This window comes from Asterias amurensis, chromosome 2, assembly GCF_032118995.1.
Source record: "Asterias amurensis chromosome 2, ASM3211899v1".
NCBI lineage: Eukaryota > Metazoa > Echinodermata > Asteroidea > Forcipulatida > Asteriidae > Asterias > Asterias amurensis.
This window is the reverse complement of record NC_092649.1, coordinates 24,323,528-24,348,330: the sequence shown is the minus strand read 5'-3', so window position 1 is coordinate 24,348,330 and position 24,803 is coordinate 24,323,528. Positions and strand designations below refer to the sequence as shown.

At 38.5% G+C, this 24,803-nt stretch overlaps 1 protein-coding gene across 4 annotated transcripts in view; it reads right to left on the bottom strand.

Moving 5' to 3' along the window:
• Positions 1 to 3,880: 3,880 nt before the first annotated feature.
• The window catches only part of LOC139954302 (uncharacterized), a 55,580-nt gene continuing 34,657 nt past the window's right edge, over positions 3,881 to 24,803 (bottom strand). The window contains exons 1-13 of one of the 4 annotated variants that reach the window (XR_011788089.1): positions 24,616 to 24,750; positions 20,039 to 20,140; positions 18,148 to 18,241; positions 17,686 to 17,753; positions 16,734 to 16,852; positions 13,399 to 13,474; positions 11,717 to 12,690; positions 10,767 to 11,008; positions 9,934 to 10,074; positions 9,233 to 9,589; positions 7,850 to 7,933; positions 4,842 to 4,980; positions 3,881 to 4,020 (exon numbers count right to left, since the gene is read on the bottom strand). Coding sequence is in view for 1 of the 4 variants with exons in the window: in XM_071954040.1 (XP_071810141.1) it covers positions 7,905 to 7,933; positions 9,233 to 9,589; positions 9,934 to 10,074; positions 10,767 to 11,008; positions 11,717 to 12,690; positions 13,399 to 13,474; positions 16,734 to 16,852; positions 17,686 to 17,753; positions 18,148 to 18,241; positions 20,039 to 20,140; positions 24,616 to 24,672 (2,259 nt within the window). In the remaining 3 variants the exon portion in view is untranslated. The other 3 variants (XR_011788091.1, XR_011788090.1, XM_071954040.1) reach the window with 3 other exon arrangements.

Genomic DNA, 24,803 nt, shown 5'->3' with positions numbered 1-24,803 from the left:
AATTATAGCACATTCAATTTCAAGGTAGAATAAAAGGTAAACACAAAAAGTGAGACTGTTGTGAGCGAGCTTACCTCTTTTGCCTCTTACACAAGAAGCAGACGGCAACAGCTTCACAAGTTGTTTGTCTGGATCTTTCTCATGTCATCATTCCGAGACGTGGCCCTTTGTTTTTACGTAACGCAAGTAAATAACGTTCAGTGTCAGCAGACATGTTATTTTTAGAGAAATAATCAAACGCCGATTCGCATAAAACACGAGTTGGATATAACACATGTACTAGCCCGCCCTCTCGGGGGGATTGCACATTATTTTACTTGGAAACTTGAACCCCCGAGGCACTCGCTAAACGTAGAGTGCTTTAAAGTTGTTTGTATGATTTTTGTGTGTCCCTTTTTAACACAATGTTTCCGGATTAACAAAGTTAAAGGATGCGTTGTGTTCACCAACAGAATTAGCAGTGTGTAGTGTTCATCTAGTAAAGTTTTATGACTTCAGTTTAATTTGCCGAGTGCGAGCGCGCCCCCATCCCTTCTTCGAGATAAACAAAAAACTTGTTTTTAATTTAATCTCAATAATTATATAATTTCTTTATTTCTATTGAATATTAAATACTAGATACAAGTAGTTATGAGAAGAACATTATCGCATTACCTGCGAGTTAAAATAACTTATTACAATAATAGTTGTTAAATTACGATTAGGCGAAAACATTAAAACAATTTTAACGAACGCTGAATGCGAACCTTTAATTTTACATCCTGTACGAATTTCTTACCAGGTGCAGCGTTTCTGATGATATCGCCCAAAATCTGGAGCCCGGGCTAATGTATTTTTTCGGAACTTCCTGCACATTAATGATGTCTTCACAAAAACATGAAATTTCAAAATAATTATAAGCTTACTTTTTGTAATGTATGGTATATATGCCACCTGATGAAGCTTTTTTTTAAAGCACAAAACAAGACTACGGTTTTTAAACTAATAATAGCATTGTTTTCAATCCAAACACCGGGAAACAAACAATGACCGCCAAAATGGTTTCCAATAGAGCTTTAATAATAAAAGGAAGGACTTCATAAGCTGTGCCATCATTGAGAAGAGACCATCAATTGTGTTTAATTAAATGTGTAAAGAAGGACAGTGGTCGATAGCCATGATTATTATTATACATTTCGACCGGGATTTTTATTCATGTTCATATCGACCCATTCGTAGCTGGTACTGAGTAATAGCATGGTGATTGAGCGGAATGTTTTTAACGGAAATGCTATTTTTAACTTGTTTATATTGCACTTGTTTACCATTTTAATGCAATTTTGATATGTGTGCACTTCTGAATTTCTCGTAATTATCGACTAAAATATCAGGCCGCCCGACATAAAAGTATTGACAAACTAAAAACATTTCTGCCTTTGACGGCACGCGTCAAAGGATAACGCTTTGACGTCATTTGCGGGAGTTTGCTTTGTTATACCTCCACGCTGCAGCAAATAAAATAACACTAATGTCGTAGTCTTATATAGCTCACGTATCTACAAAACGAGGTACTCAAGGCGCTGAGTAATTACAAACTTTCAGAAAGCGGCTTTACATAGGAGCTCCAAACTATGACGTTTGAGAGTGATTACGTAACGGAGCTTTTTGCAAATCTCCCAGAAAAGCGCTGGATATTCGAAATGATTTTTGCTCACACAAGTAAGATCTATTTAATAATCATATTATTACTATATTTCCCTATTCATTGAAAACATTTTAAATGGAATTCAGCAAAATTTACGACTTGACATTTTTCGTTCAAGCAGGTCTTTAAACAAGAAAATTAACGACACATTTTTGGGAAAAACAATAAAATATAGAGCAAAAATATCTACAGTAATTTTTTTAAGTACACACCAAGAGGGGAAATAAAATTAAAGTTTTTAGTTTTGAGATATCTATACGTACTAGTGGCTTCATGAGTGTACATGTAATAATAATTAATGCTCCTCGTAGGAAGTTTTTTTTTTGTCAAAACAGATTACAGTTTGCAGGAGCCGTAGCCTTTAGTCGAGGCGCACGCGGCACACCCCGAGATGTCAAGCACGACCCAGATAACACAAACGGAAAGAAAGAAGAAGAAAAAAACAACGCGAGCGGCGGAGATGTCTCGGGGTGCCGCCGCCGCCTGCTGCGCCTTGATTAAAGGCTACAGGAACCGGCGACCAACTTCAGTTTTTTCTCCGCATCAAGTTTCTGTAGTATTTTATACTCCCTGCCAAAATTGTGTACTCTGGTATTATTGAAGTTGTATGACAAAACATCATCAAAATAATGGTATCTCAAAGGTTTACCGTCGGGGTCTGCGTAGAACGGGTAAAAACCGAAAAGACTTATGTTGTCACAGAACGTCTGAGCCACAACGAACGCGTCAAATCCAAGCGTTCCATAATTCCCGATTTTCCATTCTCTGCATTTTGGGAAGAAAGAGAAGTAATCAGAACGAGATAAGGCGGGAAAAGAGAGTGTGTGGATAGAAAAAATACATGTTGTGGAGCAATGTCTCAATTTGAACAAAAAATAAATGATTGTTATAAATTTTAGCCTTCGAAAAATTATTCCACCATAGTCGAAACGGCCAATAACTTTTTTGCGCGAGTTGTTTGCAACAGCTAATTCGAGATTAAAAAAGGACCAATAATAATTATAGATTTTCTCGGTAAATTTTGGAAAATGGGCTTCCCATTTAACCACCAGCCTCTATTTCGCACGAAATCGAATGCTACTGAAAAGGGTTATTCGATTTCTGTGAAAGACTAGTCAAATTTACTTTTACGTCATTTGATTTAACAAACAGTCATTAAATTTAACAATTCATCGAAGCTGCATTCAATTCGCAGGATTTTTCGAGTCATTCAATTTCATTTTTATCGCCCTTCAGTCAGCCATTTTCCCCCTCACACTTATTTTTATTATCAACGCATTTTTTATACAATCATCGTTGTAGTCAAACAGCATCTACGGTGGTGACGGAATCTTCGTCAAAATCGCCACAAGTTTTTGCAAAAGAACCAGATTTTATAGCCATTTGAAACTTTGTGAACAGACTCAAAGTTCACAGATTTACAAATAACTTAAAGGGTTAACAGAAGGTTACAAAGGCTAGCGCAGACATTCGGCGCTTGCACAAAACGGGGAATCGAGATCGTATAAGCACATAATTCGGCGGTAAGCAGAGCCATGAAATTGGGCCATATGTGCATAATGTTAGCTCAATCATTGTTGGCTGAAATTTAGGTAAACTCTATCATTCAAATTACAGAAACAGGTGTGTAATCTTTCCAGAAATAGCCTCTTCTACGCGCAGACTTGGTGGCGTGGTATATTATGTAAGGTTTGTATAATTCAATGAAAATGGCACAACATTATTTTAAAAATGTTAATAGGCTACGTTACCTTTCGATGTGAATGGGTTTCCAGTTGAAGGCATAACGAAGAAGCGAATTTCCGTCACTTTTAATCGCATTGATTATAAGTCGGTATTTTTGAGCATTGTCACGACCAAGTGGCTTCGGATACCACAGTACAGACTTCCCTAAAAGGCGCACTTTTTCCAGAAAATGATTCCCAACGACCGGATAGTTGGGACGTTTAAACATCCCAGAGTAGGTCCTTAATAAGGAGGTGTTGATACAGGTTATGTTGGTCTTGCGACCAACGTCTCTCTCGTAGCCTTTTATCGTCGGCATATTGACACGGAAAACAAAGTCATGCGAGTCTATTGCATCTCCACAGCTACTGTTGTTGAGGATACCACTGTTGCCGACTACAGCGCAGCTGGCCTGCCGTGGAATCAACTCCATTCCGGGGTAGTGATCCTCCATATAGCAGTCACTTGGTTGCTCGGTAGACGAAGAGTTTATTCGGTATGAAACTCGAATAGTCGGATAGGTCGATTGCTCTCGGAACTCAAGGGATGAGTTTGAAGTTTCCTTTAAGACAAAGACGGCCAGATCAATTCGAACACACAAACCCGTTGATCTATACAAAAAACAACACTGTTAATTATTCGACTCAAGATTATTCCAAAATAAAATTTTAAGTTTTATTCTTATGCCAAGATAGTGACAGGCGCCTTTGAATGGTCCTCCAGATACATGTTAATATGCGACTGTTTTATGTGGGTTATTAGTAAGTTGTAAGAGTAACTATAATATGAATGGTAAACTTGCGGGTATAACCAGGAGTAAAATCTCTTTTGAAGGAGTGTCGGCTCTGAAAAGAGCCGTATTGGTATCGACGTTTCGAACAGTATACTCTTCTCGTCTTTAGGAGAAACCTAGTTGTTGTGTTCAAAGATTAATGGTCGTCGGCGAAACAAAACAACTACAAGTAGAAAGGTTCCAATAAGAGTGATGTCAAAAATGGTAAACGTAAACTCACAGTTCCAAAACAACATGACAATTAAAATTGTGTTTCTCGTAATAACCAAACCGAATAGCAAATTCAAATCAATGAAATTGGTGTGTTCTGAATTACGCCAAAGGACATTCCCTATTTTCAGTTTTCCAAATCTTATAAAATCACGCTGTTCAGTAGAAGAAAATACTGATAAGCAATGTCTGAAGCAAAACAATAGTTTGGTACCAGTTGCAACAATCCAAATTTTATGGAATTTTGCAAAAATGCAACATTTTATACAATGCAAACTTGATAGAATTTTGCAAGAATGCAAACTTTATGGAATTTCGCAAGAATTTTGCCCGATAACCAGTTTCTGTATGAGCAAGTTTTTATGCGTATGGTTTTATGAAACTTGGCCAGCTCTCAACCTAAAATTAATACAAGTATTTCATACTTACTTGCTACATACGGATTTGCATTTTAAGGGTTTATTTATAAACAAGCCATGTCGATACATGTTAGTAGTCTCGTGGATCGAAGCTTCCCAATTACGCCAAAGAAAGGTGTTCGTCATAAACACTGCAAGAGTCCCAAGAACTGAAATGAATGCAAACATTCTGACAAATACAAACAAAGCTGCCATTGTTTTGAAAGTTAGTTTTGTTTTTCCAGTGATGAAGTTTGGTCTAACTGCTGTGTTTGATGATAATTAAATGACAGGGTGTAGTGTGAGTAGGTAGCCTTTTATATTCAATTGGTCCTTGCGGCTTGTGGGTTTAATTGTGTTTGTTTACTACCTCTTGAGTGAGTATCGATCGTTTTATAATATGAAAATCAGCCTTGTTCGTTGTTTTCTTTCATTGTAGTAATGCAGTAATATTAGGCCGTGTAAAAAAAGAAACATGTTTACTGTCCTGGTTTCTAAAATCAAAAGTATGGGGAGGTGCCTTTATTTATTATTTATTGTCAAGACGGCTACCGACATTTTTAAAATTTCAAAAATCCATTGTTTTTTTTCTACTGTTCAAACACAGTAAAAAAATAAAACGTGCTGGACAAGACATTGAACAAAACAAAACATATTTATAAAAAAATAAAAATAAAAATAATAAAAAAGGACGGAAGAGGACCCAATTTTTTTTAATAACTGCCCGACACATTTTTATAGTAAAGTGTTTTCTTTATGAGACCTTCAAAATGCATCATTTTTGTCCATTTACAAACAAAAATCATTAAAAAAAGGAAGAAGATAAAAACATAATAAAAAATCCACAACAAAAATATGAAAAACAGAAGAAAAAAACGGAGGCGTCCTCTTAAAAAAGGAAGCTGGCGGGGACGCTAAAAGTGTTTACTTGGCCTAACATCTGTTGCCACAGTGTCAAATCTGCAATCGTAAGTAAAGAACACGCACAATTTATGGATTTTTTTTTTTAAATAATCAAGATTACAGCTGTGGTGATTACTAAAATAAATTGTGGTCACTTTTACACCGTGTCGGACATGTGTTTAGTACTACACAAACACAATTTGTAACGAAGGAACAAATGTTTTAATTTTTATTTATATCTTTCAAAAAATCATTCTCAGAACAATTAAAAACAAGTTGTTTTCTCTGAATTTGTATCGCTCTGTTTTGTTGTTGCGCATTTTGTGCTTTTTATAGTTTTAATTGCTTGTAAAGTTATATATTTTATAACTGTAAGCCAATGTCCATCTAATGTCATTTTACTATATCGTCTCTTCTTAAATTGTGGCATCAGGAGATTAACTCATTAATAATTTAGTTTACTTTTTAAAAATCCATCGGGAGTGCTACGTTTTTTTTCTCTCTCTCCTAATTATATGCCATGTATTTGTTTTCTGATTGGTTCTTCATGTCTGTAAATGTATTTATACCTGTGAAATAAATAAATGAAATTAAATTGTTGTCTAGAAACTAGCAACCAAAATGTGTAAGCTTTTCATTGTACCCATTATTTAAAAAAGATTCTTACCAATACAATCATAGACTGTCGTCGAGAAACTAGCAAATTGTTTAATACCTCATTTTCCCATTGGTACTTGGATAACATGGTACCAAGACACTAATTGTACTAGTGCTCAAGTACTATTTGGCCACCATAGTACTCGACAGTACTTAATAAAGTACTTTACTACAACACTGATCCTTGTACTAATGTCCTCAAGTACTATTCGACCACCATAGTACTCGACAGTACTTGATAAAGTACTTTACTACAACACTGATCCTTGTACTAGTGCTCAAGTACTATTCCGCCACCATAGTACTCGACAGTACTTGATAAAGTACTTTACTACAACACTGATCCTTGTACTAGTGCTCAAGTACTATTTGGCCACCATAGTACTCGACAGTACTTGATAAAGTACTTTACTACAACACTGATCCTTGTACTAGTGCTCAAGTACTATTCGGCCACCATAGTACTCGACAGTACTTGATAAAGTACTTTACTACATTACTGATCCTTGTACTAGTGCTCAAGTACTATTCCGCCACCATAGTACTCGACAGTACTTAATAAAGTACTTTACTACAAGACTGATTCTTGTACTAGTGCTCAAGTACTATTCGGCCACCATAGTACTCGACAGTACTTGATAAAGTACTTTACTACAACACTGATCCTTGTACTAATGTCCTCAAGTACTATTCGACCACCATAGTACTCGACAGTACTTGATTAAGTACTTTACTACAACACTGATCCTTGTACTAGTGCTCAAGTACTATTCCGCCACCATAGTACTCGACAGTACTTTATAAAGTACTTTACCACAACACTGATCCTTGTACTAATGTCCTCAAGTACTATTCGACCACCATAGTACTTGACAGTACTTGCTCAAGTACTATTCGACCACCATAGTACTTGACAGTACTTGCTCAAGTACTATTCGGCCACCATAGTACTTGACAGTACTTGCTCAAGTACTATTCGGCCACCATAGTACTCGACCGTACTTGATTAAGTACTTTACTACATTACTGATCCTTGTACTAGTGCTCAAGTACTATTCCGCCACCATAGTACTCGACAGTACTTGATAAAGTACTTTACTACAACTTTACTACAGTACTGGTTACTGGGCCTCAAACCATTCCTTAAACCAGCTCCCTGGGGAGTACACAGCAGCCGCCAAATATGTAGCGCATCTAAGCTAATCCATCACAAGAACCAACTCTGCCCTCACAGGTACCCATTTAACCCTGGGTGGACAGAAGCAAATATAGCAAAGTGTCTCGCTCAGGGACACAAGTGTCATGACCGGGCTTCAAACCCACACTAAACCCACAAACCCACACTGAACAGAATCACCAGAGCTTCGGTGCTCTTATCCGCTCGACCTGTCACCCCACATTTGCCCTTGGTCAGTTGGTACATGGAAGATGTTTATTATCTGAGCGTCAAATCCATACCACAGAGAGCTCTGTTTTTACCATTCAATGCAGCACTTCCTGGGTCTCGTCAATGTATAGTCTGGTCCTCATGGGATTATAAAGACTCCATTCTCCTTCGTTTTACTGAAAAGAGAAAGAAGAGAAATAAATAAGTAAATAAATAGAGTGTGGAATGTTGAGGCCAAACAGTGTAGGGCACTGGATGTTATTATTAAAAAACACAAGTTTTTATTAAAGTTGGCCATCAACCAATTATTGGAAGGTCTGTGTTAACCACACGCACTGACTCCAGCTGTGGCATCAGCTGTCATTTCCTGCAGTCAAATTGGCAGTGAAACAGCACCCTGTATTAACATACACTGGGCTTATTTATATATAGCAACATTTCATATAGACCACAGTGCTTTAAAGGCAGTGGACACGATTGGTAATTACTCAAAATAATTATTAGCATAAAGCCTTTCTTGGTGACGAGTTATGGGGAGAGGTTGTTGGTATAAAACATTGTGAGAAACGGCTCCCTCTGAAGTGCCATAGTTTTCGAGAAAGAAGTGATTTTCATTTAGAACTTGAGGTCTCAAAATCAACCATCTAAACGCACACAACTTCGTGTGACTAGGGTGTTTTCTTCTTTCATAATTATCTCGCAACTTTGATGACCGATTGAGCTCAAATTTTCACAGGTTAGTTATTTTATGCACATGTTGAGTTACACCAACTGTGACGGCTAGTCTTTGACAATTACCAATAGTGTCCACTGCCTTTAACAAATGGACAATAGCAATTGTGGAAGTGTCCTGGCTGAGCGGTTATAAACAGCACCAAATTCAAACTCAAACTCAGATGTTTCTGATCAGCAGAGTGTGGGTTCAAATCCCATGACACTGTGTCCTTAAGCAAGACATACATGTAACCATTGCTTCGTCGTTCGGATGGGACGCAAGCCGTTGGTCCCATGTGTTGTGTAATGCATGTAAAAGAACCCAGTGCACTTATCAAAAAGAGAATGGGTTCGCCCCGGTGTTCCTGGCTGTGGATGCTGTATGTGCCGTAGCACCTTGTAAACCATTATAAGGTGCTACATAATTGGGTCTCAGAATTCATCACTGCAATAACCTATCTTTCTGAAAGTTTGTACATGTATATATACTCAGTGCCTTGAGTACCTTGTTTGGTAGCTACGTGCGCTAAATAAGACTTCAATATTATTATTTGAATTAACAGAAACCTAAGGAAAAAGATCTGTTTTGAGTGCTTTCTTAAAAATAGGCAGTAATGCATAGGGGATCCAACTCCAAAAATGTCGCAGCCAAGAATAAGTGTGGTGACGTCTTGTGACGTCTTATGACGTCAGGAGAATTAGGTCAATACTGGGTACATGACCATGAGGGTCACAGCCATATCTATGGGCCTTGGTCTCACCTGCAGAACGTTCATTTTCTCTTGGGTGTGAAACACTCTCCTTTCCACCAAGCCTTTGTCTTGTTACTGACCCAGCACCATCAGAGCCTCCTGCTCTCCCATTGGCTGGTTGCTGTACCCTCCCCATCTGATTGGCAGATGGGTTGATGAAGGTAGCCTGCCCTCTTGTGTTATGAACAACTGTTTTCTGGGGAGTTGCTCTGGGTTTGTGGGTTCGGGGGGAACTTCTTGGTGGCCTTTGCCTGGAGTGTGCAGGTTGCCCTTTTGATGGGGTGGTGTACTGTTGGGGTATTGTCCTCGGCTGGATCTCATCATTTGGAATCGCTTTCTGTGAGGCGATCCAGAACTCTGGGTCATCTGGAAACGGAAGGATTTTATACTACTGTAGTGTTACAATTATTGAGTTTTATATTGCACCCCAGCAGATCATTGCCATTTGATCGGAGGATTGTCCGTCACATGATCGCAAGTAAACATACCAAAGAAAGATGGAAGATGGAAAATGCTTGAAGATCTCAATTACCATAAGAATTAACTATAAATAAACAATAAACTTGCGGGTACAACCATGTATTTGTTCTCTTTTAGTGGAGTCTTGGCTCTGAAAAGAGCCAATGAAGACTCGATGTTACGTAATAGTTATTTCTTATTTCTTACACCAAGCAAAGCTTCAAAGTAACATCTGTTGAGATTGATCTTACCATCAGCAAGAAGTATGTGCTCAATATCAGTGAAGTGCGTCTGTGCAGCGGCTGGTGACTGGTCAGTGTTAACAGCCGAGGTCACACTACCTGCTGTAGTTAGCAAGACAGTATCTAACGGGGTAGAGGTTGCCATGGGAACTAAAGGATGTAAACAAGAAGACATGCTGCTGTCATTGCCATGAAGTCAAAATCCTATGGTCACTAACATTATGATAATCATACCACTTACATAATAATAATAATACTTATAATACAGGTTTTCTTCGCCTATTTCAACAAAAATCCATTCATTTTAACACCCTGCTCGGCTTGTTGAATCAGCTTTTCAACAGTCAAAAGGAGTAAATTTAAGGAATTTTTGTTGAAATTGGCCAGGAAAACGGTTAACAATACTAATAATTAGCAGTTCTTTTAAGGCTCTTTATCTACAGGCATCTCAAAGCACTTATAATGTTCGAGACAGGTACATGTATATATGCTAAGTTGTTAAATTTTGTGAATAAAAACATCTTGTTAGGGCTTACAAGGTGATGCAGCGCAATTTGCAGTTATTCATGTCAGAAACACTGCTGCAAAATGTATCAGCATTTTTTATGACACAAACCCGTTTTTTTTTCAAACAAAAACATTCTTTAAGACGAAAGACATGCGTGTGCGCGTAGAAAATATTAAATAATGAATATGTACACTCATTAATGGCTCATTTAAATGTGCTAGCATATCGCACTATATAAATTTGCCAACTCCAGGGGTTATGATCGAGCAAGGCATGCTGGGAAAAAAATGGCGCGGTGAGATCGATCACCACTGGGAACGAGGTTGTGCCTCACCCTCCTCTTCATTGTATGATATCTGCTCTTCTTTCCTGACCGAAGCAACATGCTGATCATCGACGATGTCTCTCTGTCGTGGTGCTACAGTGCCCTCATCTTGTCCTCTAGTCCCAGGGTCAGACTGAGGATGCGACTCTTCCTGACGTTTGCGCAGGAGCTGCTCCCTGAACTCTCGCTGCTTCTGTAGCTGGCGGAGTTTGCGTTGCTCTCTGGTCAGATTGCCTCCTGATGATGCATTGCTTTGATCAAATACATGAAATGTGAATTTCTTAAGATGAATGTTAACAACAATAACAATAATGAAGTCTTATAAAGCGCTCCTATCGATCAATAAAGTGCTCAAGGCACTAGAACAAAGACCCTTTAAGACACATTTTTAAATTCTGAATTATATGACTAACTTATGTAGTACCTTATATAAGTTTACCAGCTGCTGCAGCCACTGCTAGAAACACCAAGGAAAACCCTGTATCTTGGCAGTAAGTGTAACTAAGTTCTTTAATGTGCATTCTACAATGCCCAAAATCTACAGCATAACGTCCAATCCGAAGGTTAAGTGTCTTGCTCAAGAACACAAGTGTCAAGACCAGGACTTAGACCCCACACTCTGATGATCAGAAACACAAAGCTTGTGTCCGGTGCACTAGGGCTCTCGGCCATGGCATAAAGACCTTATGCATTGACGTCATCCAGCCACCATCTTTGAGGTCAAACGGTGACGAAACAATCGAAACGCACATAGATTGGCCAATGAACAACCTCCTTTTGACCTCAATGCGGGGGCGCCGTACTGAAATGACGTCATGTGCATCAGGTCTATTGACTAAGCATTAAGGGATATGTGTCAAATGAAATAATTCTCAGAAACTCAAAACAGCATACCTATATTGTGTGACAATTCTGATTTTGTATTTAGCAATTCCGTTATGAATACAAAGTCTTCTTACGTTTCTGATGGCAATCCGGAATCTACAGCTTGAATAGGGTCCAAGACCTCTACAGGATCTTCTCTTTCTCTTGTCCTGACCTGACCTTCTCCTTGGCCCTCGATGTTCACAGCTTGGCAAACTATTTCATTGTTTCCTTCAAGCTGTGTATCACTATGTTCTCCTCTATCAACCCGTTTTGTGTCTCCTGGTTTATCAAACGAGGCTCTGCGTTGTAACGCTGCAGGAAAGGGTTCTCCTAGGCTGGTTAACTTTTGCCCGATTGTTGACGTCATGTGTTGTGCTGTTGCAGTGCTACACTGTGCTGCTGTCATATTTGGGTGCCCTGTTGCCTGAATGGGTCCGGCAGCAGAATGTTCTCGCACTGCTGTAGAAATAGGCACGCGTTGTTTCGCTGCAGTTTTATGTTGTTCAGACACAAAGAGGGGCCCTGCAGGAGTTTTGTGTTGTCCCGTCGCAAGAATAGTCCCTGCCGCAGGTTTGAGTTGGCCTGTCACAGCCACTGCTGTACTTGGTTTATTTGTACATGAATTGAGGCCACTGACACCGGGTACCGAAGCAGCATCAACTCTCAATTGTATCGGTGATAGAGTTGATGTCTGTTGTTCATGTTGCCTGTTGTTGCCGACGGGTAAACTTTGTCTATGTGAAGATGATGGTGATACTGGAGTACGAGGTTGGTGCTTGGCTGGAAGATGACTTGAAACTGGCGTCTTGGGTGGTACAAATGATGCAGAATCATTGGTACTTTTCTTGAGTGGAACAAACTGTGAAGTCTTGGTCCCAATGTGAGCAGGTTGTTTGGGTACTGTCTCATCCGTATTGGTTCCATCTCTGAATGCAGAGTTAAAGGAGCGAGAGGGTGGTTGATGTCCTAGAGGAGTGGCACTAGTCTGAGGTCGGTAGCGTGCTTCAAGGATCTTTTGGTCAACAGTGTTCCTTTTCATATCAGCGATACTTAATGTCTCATCAGGCTGTAACAGGAAAATCAAAGTATTTACTTAAAGACACTGTACACTATTGGTAATTGTATATATTTCAAAATATTCTCCACTGCGCATTGATCTGAGACACAGCAAATGCTAAGGAGTATCAAATGCCAAAGAGAAAGAACACAGTCAAAAGACCCAATTCAACTTATTGCATAGCTCATAACATGAACAGTTTGGAAACCTTTGCATCTAGCTGACCTGATGACTGTAATTCAGCAAAAATTACCCCATAATTAAAGACACTGGACACTGTTGGTAACTGTCAAAGGCCAGTCTTCTTACAAATGCATAAAATAACAAACCTGAGCGTAATTGGTCATCGAAGTTGCAAGATAATAACAGAAAAAAAAACCATTGTAACACAAAGTTGTGTACTGTCAGATGCTTGATTTCTAAACTTGAGGTCACGAAATCAAATTCGTGGAAAATTACTCTTTCTCGAAAACTACATTACTTCAGAGGGAGCCGTTTCTAACAATGTTTTATAATATCAACCTCTCCCCATTACTTGTTACCAAATAAGGTTTTACGCTTGTAATTATTTTGAGTAATTACCAATAGTGTCCACTGCCTTTAAACAAAAAATAATTTTGCTGATCCGCTCGCCCTTGGTGAACTTCGAAAAAATTTGATTTATTGCCCACCACTAAAACTGGCCTAGCTTCAACCCTGCACGTTGTCGATACTCACTGGTTTAGGTGCTTTACCAATACATCTTAGATACACTTTGTTATTAAGACAGTTGCCAAGTCCATTTCCAAAACTCCTGCAGTAGAATAACAATCAGCATTAACTGGTTACCAATGAAAACAAAATATAAGCTTGGTGTCATTACTTTCACAGTGTGAAATTGAAATGTTCATTTTGTTTCTCTTTTTTGGAGAGAGATGGAATTTATTTGACCAAGAAAAACCAAACAAAAATTACAAAAGAAACAAAAACAAGAAGATGAACAAAGAAGTACGCCCTAACAAAAAATTAATAAAAAGTAAACAATAGAAAACAAATAAAGATTCTAGATAAATAATTTTTTTAAAGTGGGGGGAAATAAATATAAAGTAAATAAATAAATAAATAAGTAAATAAATAAATAAATTTTATTGAGGGCGTGTGGCATAGCTACACCGAGCTCCAGGAAATTGACAGAAATTTCACCTTCTGCGTTTTGGTGGAAGCCTTTTCTACTAGCAAGTGTCTCTCCAATTGCACATAGAACACTTTCATTGAGGTAAGAGAGTTTGAAACTACCCTTTTAGGACATTTTGGCCCTAAAAGCTCTCTCAAATCAACGGCGGTGCCGCTTGGCCGCCATGTTTTCTGCCATGGGTCTTAATAGACCAAACATCGTGAGGTTCAACACCCACCATCTTTCCAAAGGTGTCACACCCCGAGACGTCTTCAAAGCTGTCAATCACTAATTGGATTCAACATCAACAATAGTGTGCATTGCTGAACTGGAACGTAACTGGTACAACGTCACTTTTGACAATGAGCAGGATTGTGAGACTATAGCATCGCAAGGCCTGCTGTTACATAATGCCCTCGTCCAGTGTACATGAGCTAAACATTCGCAACTCTGTGATCGCCTACATCAAGGCACCATACGAAATTCCAGACAATGCCATAACATCGCTCCTGTCTCGCTATGGAACTGTCGCCAACATCTGACGTCAATATCACGGTTTTTACGACAATATTGAAACCGGTGTGAGAACCTGCCTCGTCACGAGCCTTAAGAAACCGATACCAAGCTTCCTCAAATTCAGCGGCTTTACTTTGCCAGTAAGATACAGGGGGCAACAGAAAACCTGCAAAATCTGCGAAGAAACAGACCATCTAGCGCGAGACTGTCCAGCAAGAAATCGATGCTTTGTATGTGAAAGCTACGACCATAGGCTGGTTGGCAAGACCAATATGATAACAGCGAACAAGATGAAATCCGTGACCACAATCCGGCAAATGACAAAGAAGATAATGAGCCCCAAAACACAGAACCGCCAGCTGAAGATGAAACACACAGCTCCAAAACAAAAAAAGGAGAACAAAACAAAGGTATGGATCAAACAGAAAACACAGAACAGCACCCACCAAAAGAAGCTGCCTCTAAACCTAAGCTGTCATTCAAAGACGTAGTTACGGAAACAACTAGCAAGAAAACTCCCCCAAAACCCCAAGGATTTTGGGACGAAGCCATGAACAGCCAAGCAGTTAAAACGTTGTCACGGAAAAGGAAATCCACTGAAGCTCCAACAGAATCATCTAAAGTAGCTCGTGATGAATCAACTCCAACAAATATGGAAACATTGGTAGCCGAAAACCCAGTTGATGAGACACCAGAGAACATGGACGAACGGGAACTTACGGATGAAAGATCCGACGATACATATTCAGAAGGATCGATCGACAAGGATCGTGGAAGACTCGTTGATCCAGATTATCAAACGAAGACCCGGAAGATCTAGGCGGAGAATTCACTCTCTACACACGCGGAGGAGTCCGTCAAAGAAGGAAAAAGCGAACATCATGGGAAAGGAAACCAACAACGAATAACTCTCAACAAACAAGTAAAAACAATGACACTGACCAACCGGGTCCATCAAGCTTCCCAACTACCAACAAGCCTAGTAAGAACAACGAAAGCCAACCCAAACAACGAGTTCAACAAAGCCAGAGAGGGAGAGGAAGAGGGAAGCCAAAGTAACTCTTACCTTCATTATGGCTGGTGTGATGAAGACTTTAATGTACAACATCATCATTGGTATGTTTATATTGTCTATTGCCTCCATAAAGGTTAATGGCTTGAGGAATCTTTCAATTTTTATGTTGTAACAAGTTTAGCCTAATTTTTCTTCAAGAAACTCACAGTGAAGAAAATGACGAACCCGTTTGGAGTAAAGAGAGGCAAGGGAAGATGCATTTTAGTCATGGCAGTCGCCAGTCAAGGGGGGGTTGCTATTCTCACTTCAGAAAAATCTGGTCTCTGCATTGATAATATTTCTAGGGATAAGGGAAGTGAGATGGATAAAGGGGCAAATTAAATGAAACAATCTCGACATTCCAGTTGCCTCTGTTTATGCTCCAAACAATTCGTATGACGGGGCTTAATTTTTTGATGACAAGACTGATTGGATAATTAACGATTCTTTTTTAAAGGAAATATGAAGTAAATAAATAAATAAATAAATAAATAGATACAATCACTTTTCCTTTTTAAGAGTGGATGTACCTTTATACTGGTGCAACCATCTTGTTATTTACATTGTTCATCGGGGATAGGAGACACTTACTTAAGAGCTCTCTCCAAGCCATCAGTGACAGCCTCCTTCCTGGCTTTCTCAATGGATAAAGCCTTGGATCTCATCCCTTCACTTAAGAACATCTTATAAAATCCAGATCAAGCCAAGTGAGGCAGTGAGGAACAAATAGTCTTATAGAATGATAAAGATCTATTGGTGATGGGAGACACTTACTTGAGAGCTCTCTTCAAGCCATCAGTGACAGCCTCCTTCCTGGCTTTCTCAATGAATAAAGCCTGGCATCTCATCCCTTCACTTTTAAGAACATCTTATAAAATCCAGATCAAGCCAAGTGAGGCAGTGAGGAACAAATAGTCTTATAGAATGATAAAGATCTATTGGTGATGGGAGACACTTACTTGAGAGCTCTCTTCAAGCCATCAGTGACAGCCTCCTTCCTGGCTTTCTCAATGAATAAAGCCTGGCATCTCATCCCTTCACTTTTAAGAACATCTTATAAAATCCAGATCAAGCCAAGTGAGGCAGTGAGGAACAAATAGTCTTATAGAATGATAAAGATCTATTGGTGATGGGAGACACTTACTTGAGAGCTCTCTTCAAGCCATCAGTGACAGCCTCCTTCCTGGCTTTCTCAATGAATAAAGCCTTGCATCTCATCCCTTCACTTTTAAGAACATCTTATAAAATCCAGATCAAGCCAAGTGAGGCAGTGAGGAACAAATAGTCTTATAGAATGATAAAGATCTATTGGTGATGGGAGACACTTACTTGAGAGCTCTCTTCAAGCCATCAGTGACAGCCTCCTTCCTGGCTTTCTCAATGGATAATGCCTTGGATCTCATCCCTTCACTTACTCCATACCCAATGTCCTCATGAAACACACCGTCCTACAGAGAAAGACATCACCCAAAAAAAATAATAAATAACAGGCATTTCTGAAGGCAAGAGTGTTAGATATTCTATATTTTAAACTCTCATATGGTAGCATACAATGTAGTCAATGCTCCTATTGCACTGTAATAATAATTTGGGGGGGCTAATCGTCCTTACTCGCAGCATAGAGAAAGGACAACTCGCAGCTAGAGCTGAATTGCGAAGGACGCGGCTACAACAGGATCGAGAAGCAGACATGCAAGGGCGCATTCAGCTGCCAGCCACATCAATCCATTATGACCACCGAGCACAGCCAAGATCGAAAGTGTATGATTTTTTCCTGAGGGAGGAAAACCGGATAGTCTGGAAAACCCTTGTGGAACAGCAGAGAACCAACGCACAACTCAACTCACATATGGCCCCGACCGGGAATCGAACCGGGGTCACCTTGGTGAGAGGCGAGCGCTTTACGCACAAGCCAACCGTGCCACCCCATGTGGCACGGAATGTGTGACCATAACCAACTGCAGTTTTTTTTAATGAAACTGTGACAGCCTGTCAAATGATATCATATGGTTTGGTGATGAATGCATCTACACAGTACACAGTCAACCCTCCTACTATCTGACCATACAATATCATCCACTGTTCTGTTGAAAGATAGGTTAACTATGCCAGCCTTCAATATGGCACCATAGCCTAGGGTAAACTCATCTATACAACCAGTAAACTCTGAGCACAGTTGCGCCACTATACACAACCTATGATGGCTTCAAATGGTTGGTCAACTCGCTGGTCAAGGAGAAGGAGGGTGTTAAAGAATCAAGGTCAAGGAACTTTCAGTTACCTTTAGTTGCACCTTTACAAAAGCGCTAACACCAACAAAGTACTTGGAGCCGGCTTGGTCGACAAAGTCTGCAGTAGAAGAGAATTTACAATGTACACGTATATAAGTGAGACAGCTTTTATTATAAATTCATTATGCAGGTGGTTGCAAGTACCGCAGTTGTGAAGGTGTGGGGAGAACTTGAAACTTTTATACATTCCATACAAGGAAAAACGTATCTCGGTGTTCAGTTAACATTGGGGGGGGGGGGTTAATTTGGAGGATGGGAGGTCTATCGGCCAAAGACTAAAATGTAGTAGAAAAAGGTGTGCGCTGTCTCTGATGCCTTGTTTTAAAAAAAGATTAAACAGGAATTTATACTGGAGGGACCAGTCTATTTTCAATACAACATCATGGCATCCAGACAACTTGTTTGAAAAACAATGACAATTATTCTAAAAGATAGCAGGTACCAAACAATACCTATGTTTTGATGCGTGACAGAGTGAGACCATCCGTTAAAGCCGAACATTTCATTTGCTAAGCTGATCAGACGCCATCCTTCAATGTACGCAAGCTGTGGTTAAGATAACACAAAATTTTAACACATCATGATTACACAGAAATTCACAGAAGTAAGGGGCAAGGATTAGATTGTATACAAATTTAAAATCATGGAAACTGGCAGACTGGACAGAAGTTTCCTGCTTGGTGTGTAGATAAAGCCCCGGAATTTAAATGTTTACTTTATATTGTAGAGGTTTATATAGTAATAGTTTTGTTGTAAAACTACATGTACAGGCCTGTATGCTTCGTTTTTAAAAGGTCAAGGGCACCAAGGCATTTTCTCCTTGGTAAAGGGCACCCTATGAGGAAATTGTAATTTTCTACGGTAGCATTTCCATGGCACCAAGGCAATGACCAGGGGGCATGGAGGCAATCGCCTTTGTTGCCTACAGGAAGTATTAGGCCTGCATGCATCTGATGGTTTTGCCAGAACAAGGGCAAAGTCTTTCATCTATGTGATGGCAAGTTTGCGTCTTCCAAGCACACACTTTATTAGACAAATTCTGTTGAAATTGGGAAAGGACATCAACTAGAATCTATTTCTCACAAGTGCCAATTGTACACACTCTATATCTGTAGCTTTACCATTGGATCAAGTTTACTCTTGCACACTGTGTGCATTATCGATGAAACATGCAAATTGGTTTGGATAGTGAAACAATTGGTCCAACAATCTATTAAAGACACTGGGCACTATTAGTAATTGTCAAAGACCAGTCTTCTCACTTGGTGTATCATGTGCAAAAAATAACAAACCTGTGAAAATTTGAGCTCAATTGGTCGTCGAAGTTGTGAGATAATAATGAAAAGAAAAAGCACCCTTGTCACACGAAGTAATGTGAATTTAGATGGTTGAATTCGAGACCTCAAATTCAAAATCTGAGGTCTCAAAATCAAAATTCGTTGAAAATTACTTCTTTTTCGAAACCTATTGGCACTTCAGAGGGAGTTGCTTCTCACAATGTTTTATACAATCAACCTCTCCCCATTACTCGTCACCAAGTAAGGTTTTATGCTAATAATTATTTTGAGTAATTACCAATAATGTCCACTGCCTCTAAGTATCAAATTGTACATTCAAAACTTAAAGGAACACGTTGCCTTGGATCGGACGAGTTGGTGTATAAAAAGTGTTTGAAACCGTTTGTTATGAAATGCATATGGTTAGAAAGATATTTTAAAAGTAGAATATAATGACCCACACAAGTATCACTCAAAATTGCATGGTTTTCTTTTTACGTCGCGAACTAACGTGGTCGGCCATTTATGGCAGTCAAAATTTTGACTCCCATAAATGGCCGACCGTGTTATTGGACGAGGTAAAAAGAAAACCACGCAATTTCGAGGCATATTTGTGTAGATCATTGTATTCTACTTTTACAACATCTTTCTAACCATATGCATTTTATAACAAAAGGTTACAAAACGCTTTTCAAACACCAACGCGACCGATCCAAGGCAACGTGTTCCTTTAACAACATAATTTCTAAGCCTTGTGAAGAAATGTCTGATGGTGATTACAATTGCTTTTGAAATAAAACGGAAGGAGACTTCTAAAAGTCTCTCAGTCAGGGACAAAGCACATGAAATAAATAAAATGCAAGACAAGACAGAACATTTATAAAAACTGGTACATGTTGGAGATTTTATGGCATTTATTATAGCTTAATAAAATTACACAAGGGTCTTGAACTGATTTAACAGATTCAACTGATTGAGGTAGTTTTTGAATATTTTACTTACTCTGCAGTACAAACTTACACTACGTGATCACATACACGAAATAGTTTATGCAGTTCAAACCTACCTTTTGACCTCCTGCTCCTGACCTTTGACTGATGAACTCTGGCCCTAACCTCTGTCTCAGAGCTCCTTGTATGGCTGCATGCTCCTCCTGACTAAAATTAACCTACAAAAGAAAACAGAAAAAGAAAAAGAATTATTGACAAATAAAGATAGCAGCACTTGTGTCAATAGTAATACTTTGTCATCAGAGCAGATCATGATGGAGTTTTAATCTTTAAAGGCACTGGACACTAATTGTTAATTGCTATAAAATAATTGTTAGCATACAAACTTACTAGTTAGTGATCAACGGAGAGTTGTTGATGGTATAAAACATTGTGAGAAACCAGCTCCCTCTGAAGTAATGCCTCTTTCGTGAAGTTATTTCTCACTAAAATATTTATGCAATATTGAGATCAGACTGATACACCAAGTTAGAAGACTGGTCTATGACAAATACCAAAATTATCAAGTGTCTTTAACACCTGGGCCCAATTTCATAGCGCTGCTTAACGGTAAGCAAATTTTCGTGCTTGCTGTAGCAGATAAATTTGCTAAGGTGCAAGCGTATTTCACAGAAAATTGGGCGGACATATTGAGGGTTTACCATGGATTTGCATTGTGACGTCATTTATTTTTGTGCGATAAGTACCTGAAGGTTTAGCATACCTTTTTGTGTGCTTACGTTAGCAGGGCTATGAAATGGAAATTGCACAGTAAGCACAAAATCGGCCGCTATGTAGCGGTATGAATTTGGGCCCCCAGTTTAGTTTATTGCCAACTTCCCACCAGAGAAACTAGCACAACACCTTCACATTTACTAATGTACATGTTCCTCTGGGAGGAGGTGGTGTAGGTCTGAGCCTGGTGTAGCAATTTTCTAGCTCCTGGGGATGGTAATCTCGACCCCAACAAAGTCGCCCCAGGCTCCCCCCCCCCTCACCAAATAAGCTGTTCTCCCTGGTTATTAAGTATGTGGTAACAATTATAACAATAGTAAGTTGATTTAATCGAAAACCCCATCCTCCCGACTTGCTCTCAATATATAACAAATATGGACATTATATTGCTTGTTTTTACTTTAAAGGAACACGTTGCCTTGGATCGGTCGAGTTGGACTTTGAAAAGCGCTTGAAACCGTTTGTTACAAAATGCATATGGTTAGAAAGATAACTTAAAAGTAGAATATAATGATCCGCACAAACATGCCTCAGAATTCCACGGTTTTCCTTTTACGTCGCGAAGAAACACGGTCGGCCATTTATGGGAGTCAAAAATTTGACTCCCATAAATGGCCGACCGTGTTAGTCGACGAGGTAAAAGGAAAACCACGCAATTTCGAGGCATATTTGTGTAGATCATTGTATTCTACTTTTACAACATCTTTCTAATCATATGCATTTAATAACAAACGGTTACAAATGCTTTTTATATACCAACTCGTCCGATCCAAGGCAACGTGTTCCTTTAAATGGTTGTTCAAAAGACCCTTGCTTAACTTGCTTTTATTTATTTTGTAGGCCTATGTTGTGATGTTTAGTTATGTTATTTTTATTATAGGCCTATAAAAATACTCCTTTTTGTCTTCACTTCATCATCATCATGGTGAAAATGTTATATGAATTATTAATTTCTAGTTGTATGAGTAGTAAATAACTCAATTAAAAAATAAAAATAAACAGATAATTAATAGATTAAAAAAAGTATCATCATGGATGGAGGAAGGAAAAGGTAGGCCTATAATTATTACTACTTTTAAGATTTCCTTCAAATGCACTTGACTGGGCTATGAAAAAAGTAATGCGGCTAAGTGGATTGCATCAGTTATTCTTTCATTTAGTTTACACAAATCTGTCTGTCAAATCATATAGAGCAAATGGAAACCTTACCATGCTATGCTTTTTTCTACATTCATGATGAAACAGACTATTAAAGTAAAGAGTAAAGTAAAGTAAATTCTTTCGATCATTTTAATAAACAAAACATTTATTGTCGTTTTCATGTTACAATACTACAAAGCCCTAGAATGGATGAGACAGTGGTAAGAAAAAAATATGCAGTTTCCGCTAATTCGTTCACACGCTTAAGTAAACCGCTCGAATGAATTAATAGTCCGTTTGAACAGTTTAGTAATCCGTTTAGAACGAATTAGCAATCCGCTCGCACGGTTTAATAATCCGTTCGAACGGATTAGGCCAAGTAAAAAAAAAACATGATTCACGTACCCGCCCGCTTACTTTTTACAGGCCGTTCTCCTTTTTTATTTTATTTTTTATGCACATTTTTTTATGCACATTTTCTTCCTTTTTTTTAATTTTTTTTTTTTAAATAGGGTTATTTTAAATGATCTCAGCAAAAACAATCTGAATGTCTTGTCTGAATGCCTCGACTAAATTGTTTCATTTATGTTTTGTGTATTTCAGCAGTAGAAAAAACAAATAACAATGGATATTTGTCATTTTAACAAAGAAAGGCAGCCATCTTGAAATGAAAAATAAAAAATAAAAAGCCCCTCTTCCTACTTTTTTTTAAAAACCCGGACGTAAAACATGTTTTTTTTTTTACTCGGCCTTACTAATCTGTTTTTGAACAAATTAATTGCTAATCAGTTTGCCATGTTTGCACGGTTTACTAATCCGTTCGAACAAACTTAAGTCATCCGTTCGAACGAATTAGCAATCGGTTCGAACGAAATAGTAATCAGTCCAAACGAATTTGCAATCCATTTGAACGAATTAGTAATCCGTTCGCACAGTTTAACTAATGTCATGGCCCTCCGCCATCTTCACGCCTTGGCTAAACTTTCGAACGGATTGCTTATCTATATATCCTGGTGTCATGTGTTTTCAGTAGGATACCAGGAAAATTGTTCACAATCAAAAACTAAATTTTGTTTTTTCAAATAATCTATCCAATTTTTTAACAATAACACGTTCACTTCATGGTGTGTTGAAATTTTTAAAGTTTTGGTTTTACGTTGCGAGAGACAGTCCGCCATAGACTGTGCAAGTCTCGCGCGCACCGGAGCGAGAAAACACGACAACTGAAGAAATTTATTTTTTATGAATCAAATCTTTGCATTAATTTTTTCTTAATGCCGAATCTGAACAACAAAAATACCCATTAGAGCTTGTTTAAATTAGTTTCAGCTTTTTAAACTAATACACATTATCGGTTAAAGTCAATATATAGACAAAAGTAAAACTCTGGGACAAGGATGTTTGTTTGATCTTAAATGTTTTGAAACCCCTTTTGTAAATCTACGCCCGAATGTGAAACTACTGAAAGCTGTTTTATACGCGGACGCACGATGGTCGCAAGGGCGTTAGATAAATGCGTGACGCATTTTAAAGAGGAAGCCGACGCCTAAGCGACCAATGAAAAGGCTTTCCACCCCGCGCTGCCAAAACAAGCGTCTGCGTAAGTTTCGTGATCGGAGATGGGCACAAATTCTTAATTTTTTACAAGTAACCTGACCTGAGGTCAAGTTTAAACATCGGTTTTTCTTCGTTTTTATGATGACTTTATTTTTACTTTTATATATGTTGTTAATTAGTATTACATTTTTAACAACATATGTCATTTTTATGGTCAGAAACTATATAAAACTAAAGTAATGGACGAAACAAAATCTCCCCAACGTAAAACTCCATAAGGTTGGGACCACAATGGTCCCGGAAGTTCAAATCTGCGCGAGACTTGCACGGTCTATTACCAGTGCTTATCCATGCACGACATGTTTTCACACCTTTCATTGGTTGGTATTTTATTGAATATTCAGAAGCTAGTATGGCGTGCAAAATAAATAAAAAATATCATTCAATTACTACTTAACAAATTTAATTACATTTTTGTCCTAAGGCATTATGGCTACTTTATTAGAATCCAGAGATATCATAAGGCATGAAAGTAAAACACCCCCCCCCCCCCTTGATGCACTCACACTTCATAACAATCCGTTTTCCCACATTTCAGACCAGTAATTTTTTATTTCAGGAGATAAGAAACCAATCTATGATATTTTCTCTTTAATGTAGACTTAATATTTATTACGCTTATCGGAATTTATTACAGCATGCATGAGTAAATCCAAAAGAAAGTCAGAAAATTGTTGTCATTTTCACTTAAAATATTTTAATATTTTCCCCACATTTGCACACCATAGAATCTCAAATAGTAACCACCTCACGTGATCCATCTAGTGACTAAAGCAGAATGAAACTCAATCTAGCAGATAGTAATTTTGTTTTGAACTTTCGAGGTTGGTTGGATGATGTTTCTTTGACTCCTTTGATTTTGAATGTTGGCATAATATAATGCACTAGTGATTAGCGATTAGTACCAAAAATCAAACATTTTATAAATGTTTGAGCATAACCAACGACAGGAAACTTTATTCTCAGCATGATTAAGCCTGATGAAAATACAGACCGTGAGTAAACTGCATAGCTTCTGTTACTGGTGCAGCTTGCACAATTTCGCGATAAACGGGTATCAAAGTTGGGGACCGAAAACATGTGATGGTCAACACACAAAAAGACAATCGCCTACGTAGTCAATACATTCTAATCTAAAACAACTTATAAATTAAGTCCAAACCTGTCCAAAGCATGTAGGATAGTTATTCTTCTCATTTGCTGTTGATGTCATCGTCATCTTTACACTAAGTTTGATACAAAACCAGCTCTATGAAGTACGTTCTGTCACTAGTTTGTCAGTGCCAGTGGCAGAAACATCGTTAAATTCACCGCCATTGTTATTTGTTAGCTATTTTGAACAATAGAGGT